General features: G+C 41.4%; 1 protein-coding gene across 1 annotated transcript in view; it reads left to right on the top strand.

Annotated features, from left to right (window-relative positions):
• Positions 1-934: 934 nt before the first annotated feature.
• Positions 935-15031, top strand: part of CLEC14A (C-type lectin domain containing 14A) — a 96303-nt gene continuing 82206 nt past the window's right edge. Inside the window, exons 1-2 of the mRNA XM_063115833.1 lie at positions 935-1342; positions 1998-2194. Of these exons, the coding sequence (XP_062971903.1) occupies positions 935-1342; positions 1998-2194 (605 nt within the window). The remainder of the gene's footprint in view (positions 1343-1997; positions 2195-15031) is intronic.

Below are 15031 nucleotides of genomic sequence, written 5' to 3'. Positions count from 1 at the left end.
TGCAGCTGAAGACATCACTGGCAATGTTGGTGTTGGGACTGGTGTGGACACTGCAGCTTGCACAGTTGAGGAGGAATCATCTCCTAAAGACACAGCTACCATGGATTGACTGGATGGCTGAGGCTCCTGTGATGGGTCTGTAATGAGAAGCTGATTAGAATAACTCACTCTCTTACCCCTAGTTCTAGTAGAGGAATCCTTCTGAGAATTTCCCTTTAATTGTTGCTTTAGTTTTGCATTGTCCTGCTCTAGTGCAGCAATGCGTTGAAGTACTAAAGCCATTCCTGATTCCTCCTCATCGGAGGATGAGGAAATCGTAGGAGGTAAAGGCCTTTTTGCAGGAGGACGAGGTGCCTTGCCTTTGCCCTTCTTCCCAGCACACCCTTTCTTAGGAGGCATTGTAGTATTTAAGGCAACAACAAACTAACTCTGTTTAGGCTTGCTAGGTTTGCAAGAAATTACCAATAAACGAAAGAGGGAGCCAATGAACCACAGCAATGCAAAGGTATACAAATTCAATAGGGAAACGATTGAAAAGAGAATAATAATAATAATAAAAACTTTCAATTTGTTCTCCCTATCAAAAGTCTGTCCAGACCCAGCCCTGCTTAGCTTCAGAAAAGTAGCTGACTCCTATAAATTCAGGGGACAAATATAGCTCAATGGTTGCTATGGGGCGAGAAGGTGAAACCCCCCCCCCCAGCAGGCCACGCCGCGGAGCAGAGGCCCTGTATTTAAGCAATGTAATAATAATAACTACCAGGGAAAAAGGAACAATAATGGGCTAAAACGACCCATGCATTATAGAAAGGCAGCCCAGAATGAAAGAGGGGGGGGGGGGAAGCGAACCAGCTGCTAGGGCCGGCTGGGCCCGAGGCTGTGGGCCTCGCCCCACAGAAGGACCCACCACCCCCAGAAACTCCAAACCAGAGAGATGATCGACGAAGGGAAAAAACAAAAACAAAAACAAATGCTGTTTGAAATGCGCCCGCCGTCGAGAGGTTGTTGCAGGAGCCTGCAGCTAGAGCTGCAAACACACGCTGCTGGTCCGTTGCCGCCGCGCTCGTCTGCTGCTGCTGCTGCTGCAAAGCTCGCTGCTGCCCCCCAGAGGACAAACGCCGCAACTGCCGCCGCCGAAGACGCTGCTCCCTCGAGCTGCTGCTTACTCAGCAGCCAAAATCGAAAGAGGCCGACGCACTGGGCGCGGCCGCCTTTTATAGGCGCCGCCCCTGCCTTGGCTCACGTGGCTCAACGGCCGAGCCCCGTGAGCAGTCTTCCTTCCTGCCCCACCCGGCCCACAACAGCCGTTTCCCGCCCAAACCGTTGGTTGGGCGGGAAACGGGTATTGTAAAGCATCTTGGACATTTTATAGGAAGGAACGATATAGCTCTTGATGAATGAATTAATGAATGAAAAATAATAGCTCAGTTTTTGTTAAAAGATCCTAAATGAAATATCCTGCTATGATGCTCAAATTGGTCATGCTGTTGGATTCTAGAGCTCTCAATACTCACACGTAAGACAAATCTTGTGAATCATCTTAGGACTTCCCAAATACCAGAGCAACTGTGTCTGGGGAAACATGTCTTTTCTATTAACAATCTTTATAAGTTATGTAAAGATTCTAGACCTGGAAATGAAATTAGGTATCAAGGAATGATAATGCAAAGTCATTGACACAGGGTCATTTCATTGCTTTGTAAGAAAATTAGTTTTGACAGTCTTTTGGCAGTCTTTAAAAAAAGGGGGAGAAAAAGCAATGGCTTCTACATTCAACTCCAATTTTCTTCCAAGGGAAGAATAACCACTGATTTCTTCACGGTTTTCTGTTTTTCCATTTTTCTTTGAAGGTAACTGGATTATTTCAGAAATTATGAACATGTAGTAACTCCATTGTAATCATAAATATTTACCTCTGAAATTATGGGCTTAAGCTTTAGAATAAGTGCAGGTAAAATTCTTCTTCTGGTATTTTCCTCTTAGGTCTCTTGCATTAGGAGAAACTTGACTGGAGCATTAATTTTATATCAGTGAATAAAATCAAATATCCTGTTTCATACACAAAGTTTCAGCCTGTGATTTGTCCCAATGAACACAATCCAAAAGTTCCTTTGGCTGAGCCTTGTGCATTTGGCCACTTAATATATGCAGCCAAGAACTGGGAACGTTTCTACCTGATAACTTCCCACTTGAGGTATGGACCAAGGGGCTGTCTTCATGGCACTGGGTTGGCGCTGCCCCCTCCGAATAGAGGGGAACCAGTACTTTGCACGATTTGGAAGATATACTTCTATTAATGCATCCCAAAATATCATTTGCTTTTTTTGCAGCCATATCACACTGTTGGCTCATATTCAGCTTGTGATCTACAATTCCAAGATCCTTTTCACTTGTAGTATGGCTGAGCCAAATGTCCCCCATCTTGTAGCTGTGCATCTGGTTTCCTATTCCTAGGTGTAGAATTTGGCATTTATGGCTATTAAATTTCATTCTGTTGTTTTCAGCCCAGTACGCCAGCCTATCAAGATCACTTTGAAGTTTGATTCTGTCTTCCAGGGTATTAGCTATCCTACTCAATTTTGTGTCATCTGCAAATTTGATAAGCATTCCCTGCACCTCCTCGTCCAAGTCATTAATAAAAAATGTTGAAGAGCACTGGGCCCAGGACTGAGCCCTGCGGTACCCTGCTTGCTACCTCTCCCCAGTTTGAGAAGGTACCATTGATTAGCGCTCTTTGAGTCCAATTCTGTAGCCAACTGTAGATCCACCTAGTAGTTGTTCCATCTAGCCCACTTTTAACTAGTTTGTTGATCAGAATATCATGAAGCACTTTGTCAAAAGCTTTGCTGAAGTCAAGCTATATTATGCCCACAGTATTTCCACAGTCCACAAGGGAGGTTACTCGATTAAAGAATGAAATCAGATTAATCTGGCAGCATTTGTTCTTGACAAATTCATGCTGGCTTCTTGTAATCACGGCATTATTTTCCAGGTGCTTACATACTGACTTCTCTATAATCTGCTCCAAAATTTTCCCAGGGATTGATGTCAGACTAACTGGTCTATAGTTCCCAGGTGCCTCCTTTTTGCCCCTTTTGAAGATAGGGACAACCAGTTGTCCGGAACTTCACCCATCTTCCATGAATTTGCAAAGATAATAGACAGTGGTTTTGAGAGTGTAGTGATGTCCTGTTGAGTGAGGGTAGTTTAGCTGCTCCTGGACTTGATGTAACCAGTTTTCTCAAGACTGCACAGCCTTGATAAATTCCAGGATACTATAAATCAGGGGTGTTGAACCTCTGGCCTGAGAGTCCTGATCAGGCCCTCCAAGGTCCCCAGAGGGCCACGCCCCTTCCTCTGTGCTCAATGCAACATCTAGCATCAAGAACCAATCACACAGCAATTCTGTGTAGGCAAACATCATGATTCTGAGGGGGTGCTCCTTATTGGATTGGGGCAATAGTGTTTTTGTTCTATTTGTCAGCTTTCACACACTTTATAAAAAACCATATATGTCTAAATACTTATTGTTACCGACACAGCAAATTAATATCCCTTTGGCATTTACTGATTGAATTTATTTCTCTATTATGACAGGGAAGATACAGTGTTTCATGTCTCAATAAAGAGCATGCCTTCTAATTCACTGGGTTAAAGCAAATGGCTTAAAGTCCTTTAAATTAATCCTCACTACTATATATTGATTAAGCTTCTGGGTTTGATCAATAAGGCCGAACTTTGCCATGAAGCCTTTGAAAGGATTCCAACATGCTTTGCTTCTCAACTATTATATAACTAAAAGAAAAATGGGCCATACATTATTTTGGGGATGTCGTTTCAAGAAGTATTGTGTAGCTTTTAAAGATCTGAATTATTTCTCACTCTTAGTGCACGTTTCCCCACCCCCAAACATTATACAATTAAATTTAGTAATAATAACTTTAACCCTCACCTGAAATACTATTTTTCATCTGTTCTTCTTCCAGCTCAAAGTAAACCTGTTGTATGCCTGGGGTGCTGATTGCTTCTCAGTTCCCTTCTTCTCTATTCATATTTTTTGCCCTGATAATCTACAGCAGGCGTGTACAAGTTTTTGGCCCCAAGAGCTGCATTGGGTATTGGCAGGCAGGCTGCGGGGCACATCAGCATGATCATATATATATATATACACACACAGGATTGTTGGAGTTGGGGAGAGGCTACTCCATCGATTGCTGAGGGACCCCCCTCCCCACAGTGGCCCTGTTGTGAATATTGCAACCTCGCCTGCAAGTTACAGGAAGGGGGAAATGTTGCAGTTAGCTAGTTAATGCATGGGAATTTTGGGCATAGCTAGCCTTAGGATCTTTATAGTCTATAGAATGGTTTCTTGCTCCTCACCTTCCTTTCCACCACTCTCTGACCCACCTCCATTCTTGTGAGAACATGTGCCTGTTTTTTCCTCACTCCTGCTGGTGCAATAAAACACAAAGAAATGGACTGAACAAACTCTGTTTGAATCTATACAGTGTACCTGCATTTTAATGTGAGAATAGAGTGCCCAAATGACAGGATATACCAGGATTTGTCAGGATTTTTGCTAACAAATCTAAGAAGGGGGATTGTGAAATTTGAAGAAAAATCAGGATTTTTTCCCATTGTCCCCACCCAAAGGGCCTATGAATGGCAGCTCTCAATTTTCCCCTTATCTATGGCTACAAACTACAGTGGCCACAAAGAGGAATAGCCCTTTAAGGCTGCCATAGTTTTTAGCCATAGATATAGTAAAAATAGAGGTGCCATGACCTTAACTTCATAGGCCTGAGGAAAGACGGCTGCTGCTGCTTGTGCCTGTATGCACACTCACTTCCCCCTACCTTGTTGTAAAGGCTTTTTGTAAGAGCAGGGTGGGGTGAATGAGTGGGTGCTTCTTGAGAGAGGGAGGAGGAGGAAGAGGAGGCCAACACCCAATGCGTTTTGAGACTGGGCTGGGCTGACTGACTTGGGCTTAGCAAAAAGAGGAGGAGGGGAGTCCAAGGAGCAAGGAAAATGGTAGGAAACAGACCTGAGCAAAGGGAGGGGAGCATGGCAGAGAGAGAAATGAAGGAAGCACATGTTTAGAATTTGTGGTCTGTAACCAAAGTTCAGTCAAGATTTTGGGCTCTGTATCTTCTCAAATAAGTAGTCATAACTTCGTTTGGCTCATTGGGGAAGAGAGTTTGGTTTTGTTGCTCAAGTACTGGCTTTAGAAAATTTGTGAGTAAGGGCCACCTCTGATTTTTGGAACAGAAGAAAAGGGAAAACACTTGGAAAAAGAAGTTTAGTTCCTAATTGGAAGTGTAGAGGAATTTAAAACTTTTACTTCCCATTAAATACTGTGGGCACAATACTATTGAAATTAAGCATTTTTATGTCCTGTTGATTCAAATGTTTAATAGTACCAACCTTTGTATGTTTGCTCAGAAGTAAGTCCCACCTATGTTCAGTGAGGCTTACTCCTAGGTAAGTTTAATTGTAGTGCAGCCCAACTGTCCTATTGAAATGTTACTCTCTGCCAACTCATCCTTTTGCACCTTTAGCCTCACATGTCAGGAATCTTCTAACTGGAATGGGAGTCATTAATATTCTTTTGCAAATGGAAACTGAGGGAGAGTGGAGATAGCAATAAGTGGCAGCAATCCAATGTACACGTAGTTGGAACCCTTGGAGTAAATCTCATTGAACTCTGATGGACTTAATTTTGAGTAAATATGCATGGCCTGAGCTGCACAATATCACTCCAGGATCTTTGGAGGGAGGGTGGAACTTTACAAATGCTTTGCCACAGTATCTCACTATCAAGTCTCCCATTAAGGTATTTCCATTGGAGTCTACTGATGAAAATTCTGACCAGCAAAATATCTCAACCTATGCCAATATGAACGAGGTTTCCTAAAACCTTTTCTGAATCATCATACTTGGGATCAGGAATTTTAAGTCATGAAGGAAATTCCCAACACAGTTGTTTTTAGCCATCTTCTGTGGTATGTGGCTTGGCTCACTTCCTTGAGTTATTTGTGCCTACTTGCTCCATAGTGCAAAGGAAGAAGTGGGTCTCTAGCTGGTGCTAGAAGATAGCCTGAAAGCTTGCTTCCAGTGTATTAAAGAAGGTCAATCCAGTTAAAAGCATTGTTGCCTTATATTTCCTGAGCTTAGAGAAATTGGAACAGTCATTCTGTAGGGAGCTACCATGCCAATGAAATGAAGGGTCTGATCAAGCATTACAGTTTGCTACAGAGAGGAGTTCTTTGATGTGTATCTGTTAGGTAGTGTCGACTAACATCCTGGGTTGGCCTGTGATGCCAGCATAATGCTACAAGTTGTGTCAACAGAACAGTTCTTTTATCCAGTCCTATGCACTGTAGTGGCTATTAGTATTTGGCCATTAGTGTTGTTTGGGCAAACTGAATATCATGAGGAGAGTGACATTACAGTCCCTATCAATCAATCAATCAATCAATCACTTTATTACGGTCCGAGACCAGCACAACATTAATTCAGCAACAGCAACCATACAAAGTAGTACAGATCCTTAGTTCCCATCTCCCAGATATTTAACAGTCTTCTGAGGTTAATAGGTTGACGTGTCCTCATACCCAAGTGGCAGAATTTAGCAACCTTATAGGTAACTGTGGGGTTTCTATCGGCAAGGAGGAACTTGGTATAAAATTCTTCGGTGTTACCTGGAAAGTCCTGTAGTAGAGGATGGATTAAGCTTGACCGGGCCTCTGAGTAGAACGAGCATTGTAAAAGCACATCAGATGATGTCTCTATCTCACCTGAATCACATGGGCATAACCTTTGGGAGACTGGAATTCCTTGATATCTGCCTTCCGTAAACTTGGAAGGGAGAACATTATAGCGAGCCCTAGTAAACGCCCACCATTACTGTCCCTATAATATTATGGGTGTGTTGATTTCCCCCCCCCAGAGGGCATATGGATTCATTTCTTTGTTATGCTCCTTGCAGATGAAAATGAATCAATACAAAAATCTAGGAAAGGGAAAATGATGGATTGTGACTAAAGTAGTAGAGACCAAAGAAATCTATATGTAGTTTAAATATAATGCAGCTGTTTGGTATAAATATCTACAAGTTTAAAAATAAATATCTTCAAAACATTGCTAGCATTTTCAAAAACAAACAAACCAAAGTAATATAATTAAAAACAACACTACACCTAAGTTTGTCTGTGATGATTTGCTACAAATATTGTCCTTGCAGAATAACTATATTTTCTAAGTGTGTGTGTACGTGTTTCTTCTTTATATTGGAGCAGAATTTGGTTCAAATCTTGCCTCAGTTGTATCATGAATTTGGGGCACGCACAAACAGGAGAGGCCTGGTCTCATGATTTGATACCAGAACAGAACCAGAAAAATGGGAAACACTATAGATGCCTTCACCTGTGAATTGCATGAAGGGGGCATCATGGGGCTGACAGGGGTGGAGGTAGCTGGTGCTGGGCAAGTAAGTATCTGGCTCCACGCCCAGATGCCCATGCTTTAGTGTGGAAGCAGCTTACACGTGAACATCTGATTGCATGTGGGATTCTTTGGGGTAGATGTCCACACCAATGTGTAGGATATGCTGAAACATAAAGCTCTAAAACCAACAAAACTCTGAAAACATACACACAAACAAACAGGACATGAACATGACCTTAGGAGACCTGGGCAAGTCATCACTTTTGGCTTCTGCTCTCCATCTGTATAAGGAACTGTAGTGGTCTACCACTAAAGGGATAGAGTGCATATTTAAAATGTGATATAAATACAAAGTAATAACTCAGGTCTAATCTTTACGAAGCTTTTAATTACCCACCCCCCTGCAATTGCATGAGGATAATTCAGTAATGATGGGTCCTATCAGCATCAAGTGTGTTTTTGGTATGTCTGTATACTATAAGGCATCTCATCTCACATAAACCCAGGTTTCCTCAAAGGCTTAGAATCTAGTGTTAGTCTGCTCCTTTTAGACCCAAGGAACGGATGGATTCTGAAAGCTCTAGGGCAGCCATCATGGACTAAGGTAGATGGCAAATTTGGAAAAATCCAGCTCTGTATCTGTGCAAGCTGCGTGAAGTTTTGCTGAATCTTAATGACAGTCAACATGAGACCTTGGCATCTTAGTTGATGATAAGAACATAATGATGAGGAAATGTCACATATAAAAAGATGCTAACGTGAGCCACAACAGGGAATGTGGAACCATGCTATTATGGGATTGTTCAGAAAAACATGTTGAAATATGTCAAAATGGTCCGTGTAAGAATCTGCTGAAAAGCAGTTACCCTTCTCCCTAGATGAGGGGTGGGGAATCTTTGAGCTCATCAGACAGAGGGAAAATCATGTTTCCTTACCATCGCTTTGCCCTCCTGCTGCTGTCCCACAATAGGGATGAGCAGCTTCCTCTTCCTTCACAAGGGGAAGAAAGGAAGCAGCAACGACCATGTGGCCCATGGTCACACTACTTTTCTTGCACACAGCAGGAAATGGTGGCAAGTTTCACTTAAAAAACTGGGTCTTATTTTGTTGTGGAAAAAAGACCAGAAGGAGTGGTAGACACATGGGAGGTGGACGTCGTCATTGTCAAAAGGGCCTGCAAAAAAACATGAGTGGCCAGTAATGAGCATACAATAAAACACTCGTCTGATGATACACTTTGTCAGCCCAAGGGCCGAATTACAGCTGTGGGTGGGGCCAAAAGCAAAACGGGTGGGGAACGACAGAGTGGGAGGGCCCAAAATATGATAATTACCAATTTGAAGTTTACTTAGAAGTAAGCAGGATTGAATCATCTCAAGTACCAAGCCTCTGGATGTCTATACACAAGTAAGCAAGCCCACCATGTCTACTGAAAAGTAAGCAGGGCAAGGCTCTGCAGGACAGGCCTCAGAAGTAAGCAGGACTGAGTTACACAGCAACTTCCATCCCAGAACGCATCCCCTCTCCCCTGCATTGAAAAGCTCTTATTTCCAATCAGCATCTGATAAAGTTCAGCATTAAAGCATACAAACACCAATAGGAAATAAACATTTTGCAAATACGAATGGTGGGAAGGAGATGGATAGATGAACTTGCCTTTGGGCACAAGGACCTTTTCCATCCTTCCAGTTTTTTAAATCCTTTAGGAAAAACTCTACAGAATGTATCAGTGTGATTGAGTTACTGAGAACTTGGGTTAGTCACCGTTAGTGAGAAATTGAATGGAGAGATTGTTCAAGACTTTAGAAATGGCACTCAGAATGCAGGTGGGTGAAATCCTATGTCTGAAAACTCATGCTTCATTTTAAAACATTCCACCATGAGGAAAGCTGGTCAGAGATATGCTAGATTTCGGAAGACATCTCAAGGAGAGGAGCTTTTAAGCTTGCAATCCATCACCTGGGGTGTGTGTGTCTAAATGCTCCAAAAGACCCGGGGTGGGTGAATGATGGTGTGGTGTTGATTATATGATGCAGCTGCAATCATGCACCCACCCTGGGGCTTTCTACCAAAGCTGCAGAGAAAAAACGTTGGGGACTTACTCCAACTTTTTTCTCCAGAGCAAGGTGAGGACATGCAAGAAGATGTCAAGACAGCCCCTCGCCTCGCTCCGGAGTTGGTCGCCTTCCACCAGGAAGAGGGCGGGGGTGGCTCCAGTCCCTGGATGGATGCCCAGAAACCCTGCACTCTCTCCTCAGCATTGGGATTACCTGACATCACCCCGGGGGAGGGAAGCCATGGGGTTTCCAAGGGACATGGCACCAACTCGGCGCCATGAAGACACCCCATACATTCATCTGAGTGATACAGACCCACAAAAGCTGTACCAAATTATTTTTTCTACCACATGTTTCAATCAACGTTGAGCTACCTTCCACTGAAATCCTGACAATATGTGCACCGATCTGTGTATACCGTACGCCTTTTGGATAGATCGATTGTAACAACATGCAATTTACTTCTCTTACCAATGTAGTCATCCCATGACCATCATCACATTCTCCACTCTTTGAGTTTACCTTGACTTCATCCTCATCATACCTAACTTGATTGACGTTGCTTTCTTTTAGGTAAAGTGGGAATGTTTATGGGATAAAAATCCTTTGGAGGTTGCTGTGGCTCTCTGTTAGCCATGCAAGATCCCCCCCAATCGATTTGCAGTGGTATAGCACTTCCTTCTGATCTATTATTTAGGTAAAGCGCTCAACATGATGTAGGATGATAGCAGTCATGATTATTAATGCTATTTATGTAACCCCCTTTTTGTGGTTGTTATAACAAGTCAAACATTTCGAAGAGGCATTTGTTTGTAAGAGGTTGTTATGGGAGTGACTAACTTTTCATAAATTTCCATCCTGCAATTTAAGGGTAGTTTGTAATTTGCATCCTTTCCCCCTGTCAGTCCACTTGTTCAAATCTGTTTTCAGCTGCTTTCATGTAATTTGTTTTGACTACAACACAAATTAGTTCAGTGCACAAATTCGTACTGCTAGACTTTGCAACCTGCTATTATGCCAACGTGAAAATGAGAGAATTGCTATTTCAGTAGAGAGATGTGTTGATTTTAATACAAACTGAACAATATCATTGGGAACTAATAGGATGGCTGGAATCTAATGCCATCTGTGGTGTCTGACCCCCACATGAGAAATACTGCATTACATTATATTGAATTTCACTAGGTTTGGTTTTCTGGTGAGTACATTAGGTGCTAAAATCTTTATGGCATCCAAGAATGGCTAAATTTTACATATTGGGCTGGATCCAGACTAAGGGCTTTTCTACATGTGCTCATCATTCCCTACTCATGGTTGTTTATGGGTTCTTTAGATGATAACGTGACCTCCAGTTTTGCTTCTGTGTCTAAAGAGCACTTTCAGTGAGCTTTTTTTAGAGTGGGGAAAATGTGGTACTTAGTTGTACAACTGGAAAACCCCTTTATTCACTTGTATATTTGTGCTATTCCACTATACCAGAATGCCACCTAGAGGTTATGTAGTGGAAAAGCAGGAAAGGAAACATTTTGTGTAGAGCTTGGATCTCAATCCTCAGCCAAAACCAAAGCTAGATACAGTGTATTAACAGCCATAAGTAGAAAAGCTCTAAGTTAACTTCACTTGGGTCCCATTGAAATCAAGGCAAAAAGTTACTCATGATTTACCTTCATTCATTTCCAGTGGATTGTGAAGTGCAACTAGCATAGTCTGGATCGAGTCCATTAATTCAATGTATAAATACATGCCCCTAACCAATATGATGCACATACATAGCAGTGAGGATTATGCAAATATAGTCCTGTAAAATATGCTGCCATTGCACTGATCAGCTTTTTAGTGGGGATAAGTAATGCGCAGTGATGGTGGAATGAAATATAGCCACCACTGCCTCCTTCTGAACAGCTGATTGGTGAGAAAGCAACTTATTTTACAGAACTATGCATATGTAGTCCAAAGTGCTTCGTCAAGTTGGTGAATTATTCATGTTTTATCTCTTTGTGTCTGCAATTCCCAATCTAGTTAGGAATAAATGAATGCAATGTTGCTTTTGTGTGCCTCCTAGCTGGATTGGAGTGACCCAGAGAGAGATAGGCTTCTTTTTTTCCCTTTTTTCTTTTTTTAAAAATCAAATAAGGGCTAACCATTAAAAATAATAATTATATCAAATATTTTTTATGAGACAATCCAATAAAAATTAACAAAAATGTTATGAAATTCTATCCTCCTTTATTATATAAGCATGTAGTTTTGGAACAGTCTTATTTTGAAATTTAAAAGGTACAAAAAATGTTTTCATCGAGCATAGAAAGTCTTCTATTATACCATTAAGCTGCCAAAAGTTTGATTAGTGACCTGTATAAACACAGTTTATACTGTATAAACACAGTTGAGTTACTGTACAGAGTGAACCAAACTGGAGTTAGGGAAAGGATTTTTTCTATGCATGTCATAGAAGATTTGTCTACTGTGTGGTAGTACCAAGGTGCATTTTTGTGGGATGCTCAGTGTATTAGAATACTCCATTAAAAATTTGGGAAAGTTATGATGTAGAGTTAGTAAGCTCTTATATTTGCTAGTTTGGGTTAAGGGTTTGTGTTTTAATGAACCTAAGTGACTCCATTGGAAAAGGCAGGGATGTCACATAACCTAGCTCTGTTCCTACCTGTTTTTCTTGATACTTTTCTCCTCAAAGGATGGCTGTAGGTTTTGTCATAAGGATCTAGTCCTCCTGCAATCAATCCAAATGCACCTCTCCTTTTATGTACTCTTGGATGCAATTCCCCGCAGAACAACTGTCTATTATCTTACCATTTGCTGATTTTCCCATATGCATGGCAGCACTCAGCCTATAGACCAGTGTGAAATGTGAACCAGCCTTAACTTTCAATTACCTGACATTTGTGTTTCTATTTCTTTCCATAGGCTAAAGGTACTGTGGAAAATTGTACAGTAATGCCTTCCTAAACATGGTTCCCTCCAGATTGTGTTAGAGCAAAACTCCCATCACCCTAGGCCAGCATAACCAGTGTGGAGTGGTGATTAGAATGTTGGACTGAGAGTTGGGAAATCTGGGTTCTAGTCCCCACTTAGCCATGGAAGCTCACTGGGTGACTTCGGGCCACTCACTCACTCTCAGCCCGTTCTCCCTCACAGGATTGTTGTTGTGGAGAGGAGGACTATGTATACTATGTTGGGTTCCTTGGAGGAAAAAAGGTGGGATATAAATGCAATAAATAAAATAAAATAAATAAACCAGAGGCAGTACACCTCTGAATATTGGGGAACACAAGCATGAGTCTCCTATTGCATACATGTCCTGTTTGTGGTTATTGTGAGAACAGAATGCTAAATAGGCCCTTGGTCTGATCCAGCATAGGGCTTCTTATTTTATGAATAGTTACATTTTAAAAATGCAGTATTAGAAGCATTAAGTAGTATGCACCTGCTCTAGTGAAGACCTGACCACTGCTGAGCCATAAAACCTCAAGTTAGTTAGTCTAATGTGTTCCTCCGATGTAAACACATTTATTGCTCCTCCTCAGCCTAATTGTTAATGGATTTTAAACACAGGAGTGCCATAAGAGCACTCTCCTGTTTAACCTAAAAATGTTGCCCTGTCGTCCATGTGGCATCTTCTTAAAACCTGCATCAGTTGTAAGGTTTCATAGAACGTATTTGTCTGTGATTAATAAAACTTTCAAACATAATCAGCCATTGTGTTCTAGTTGTATTAATCATTTCACACCACTTTCCTGCTCCAGTGCTAAAAAATGCTTTTTGGCAATTCTGGATAATTTACTACTTCAACATCTCTGTAATTAGCAAATTAATTATTTGCAGCAGCTACATTTTGTTTCAGTAACTTTAGCGCAGCTGGCTTATAAAAAAGAAAAGGACTTTAGATGGTAAATCTTACTTGCATATGATGCATGAGAAGTAGATACTGACAATCCAGTTGTCCTTAATGATAGGCACTGCAGCTGATTAATAACAAAAATAATATGCATACATGTAGGCAGATATATATGTTGGGAATAGTATACAGCATGCATACTCCTGTCTCCATCAAAAGCAAACTATAAAGCCTATGTTGGCTTGTAGTAGCTTTGCTCCCAAGAGAAAGTTGCACATAAAGAATTCTGTTTGCCTTTGAAGCTGAAATTGATGCAGACCAAAATGGAATTGGGGTATTATTTGGAGAGTAGCCATGACTGCTTTGTGCTCTGGTGAAATAAGGGGTCCTCAGCTTTATTATATCTTGTTCTTTGATGTGCTGTGCTGAATTAGGATGTAAGATTTGTTTTTGCAACCTACAAAAAGGTAAGCTGTGGCTGCATAAGATTGCACAATTATGTGCGGTTATTTTTAGGCAGCACAAGAAAAATTATGAATTGCTGTCTGCTCTCTCTCCCCCCTCGCCCCACCTGCCTGTCCCACATTCCATAAACTTTTCTACACCTGGCATTTAACCTTGACATTTCAGCAGCAATCAACACGCAAAAGATTACCCAGAAATACTATTCATGTTGCTATAGTATTAAGTGACAACAGCAATCATCATGTATAGACCGGCACTTCTAGTAATTTATGACATAGTATTAAAACTCTGCTGTATTATCAGACTGGGGGAAAATCTTTTGGAGAAAAGCAATGACTTCAGAGCAAAACACCTTTAAAAATTATGCACTGACCTACTAACTTTAACTGATGGCCCCATCCTATTTATTCACTGTGCCGTACAATGGGATCCAATGGGTGATATATGGAGAAGCCATTGACCCCTGGGATGCTGTTCAAGAAGGCCAGATGGAACAGCCTCTCTAGAGATATAGAAGAACTGCTGGGGCACAGCTGTGCTGTGCAAGGGAAAAGAGACCTGCTAGAAGACCAGCAGTCTGGATGGAAATCATCATCATCATCATCATCATCATCATCATCATCATCATCATCATCCTTCAGAAACTAGGCCTACCAAAATACATCCAAATCAACATCCATAAAGCAATCATACTTAAAATATGTTCAATAGTCAAGAAATTTCTGAATCATTAAAAGACAGCATGCCTTGACAAAGCCCGTCATGTTCATCTAGAAAAACTGCCACAAGCGAGAGAAGAGAGATACTACTACTAATGATGATGATGTATTTCTATGCCACCTTTCTAAAGCCAAGAAGGTTTATAAGAAGTTTAGAAAATAAAAACCATAATAAAATAGAAACCTAGTGGGCCTGTTCAGACAACACGCTAAGCCATGGTTAGGCTGTTAAGCCTTTTGCAGCAAGTGGTTAGTGAGCATGTTTAAACCATGGTTATGTAGCCACCATGGTTAGGAATGGTTCACATGACAGTCATGGTTTGCACCACATGCTAAGCCATAATGTTTTGCTCAAAACACTTAATCATCATGGTTTAGCATGCTGTGTGAACAGGGCCAGTAAAAACCTTAAAAACATAATAACATTTTAACATGCCCAGTTAAGAGGATGCTTCTCGACCCCATTCCTGAACATACACAGAGAGTAAGGA

The sequence above is a fragment of the Elgaria multicarinata genome, chromosome 2, assembly GCF_023053635.1.
Source record: "Elgaria multicarinata webbii isolate HBS135686 ecotype San Diego chromosome 2, rElgMul1.1.pri, whole genome shotgun sequence".
Taxonomy (NCBI): Eukaryota; Metazoa; Chordata; class Lepidosauria; order Squamata; family Anguidae; genus Elgaria; species Elgaria multicarinata.
The sequence above is the reverse complement of the archived record's forward strand: the minus strand, read 5'-3'. Positions and strand labels throughout refer to the sequence as shown.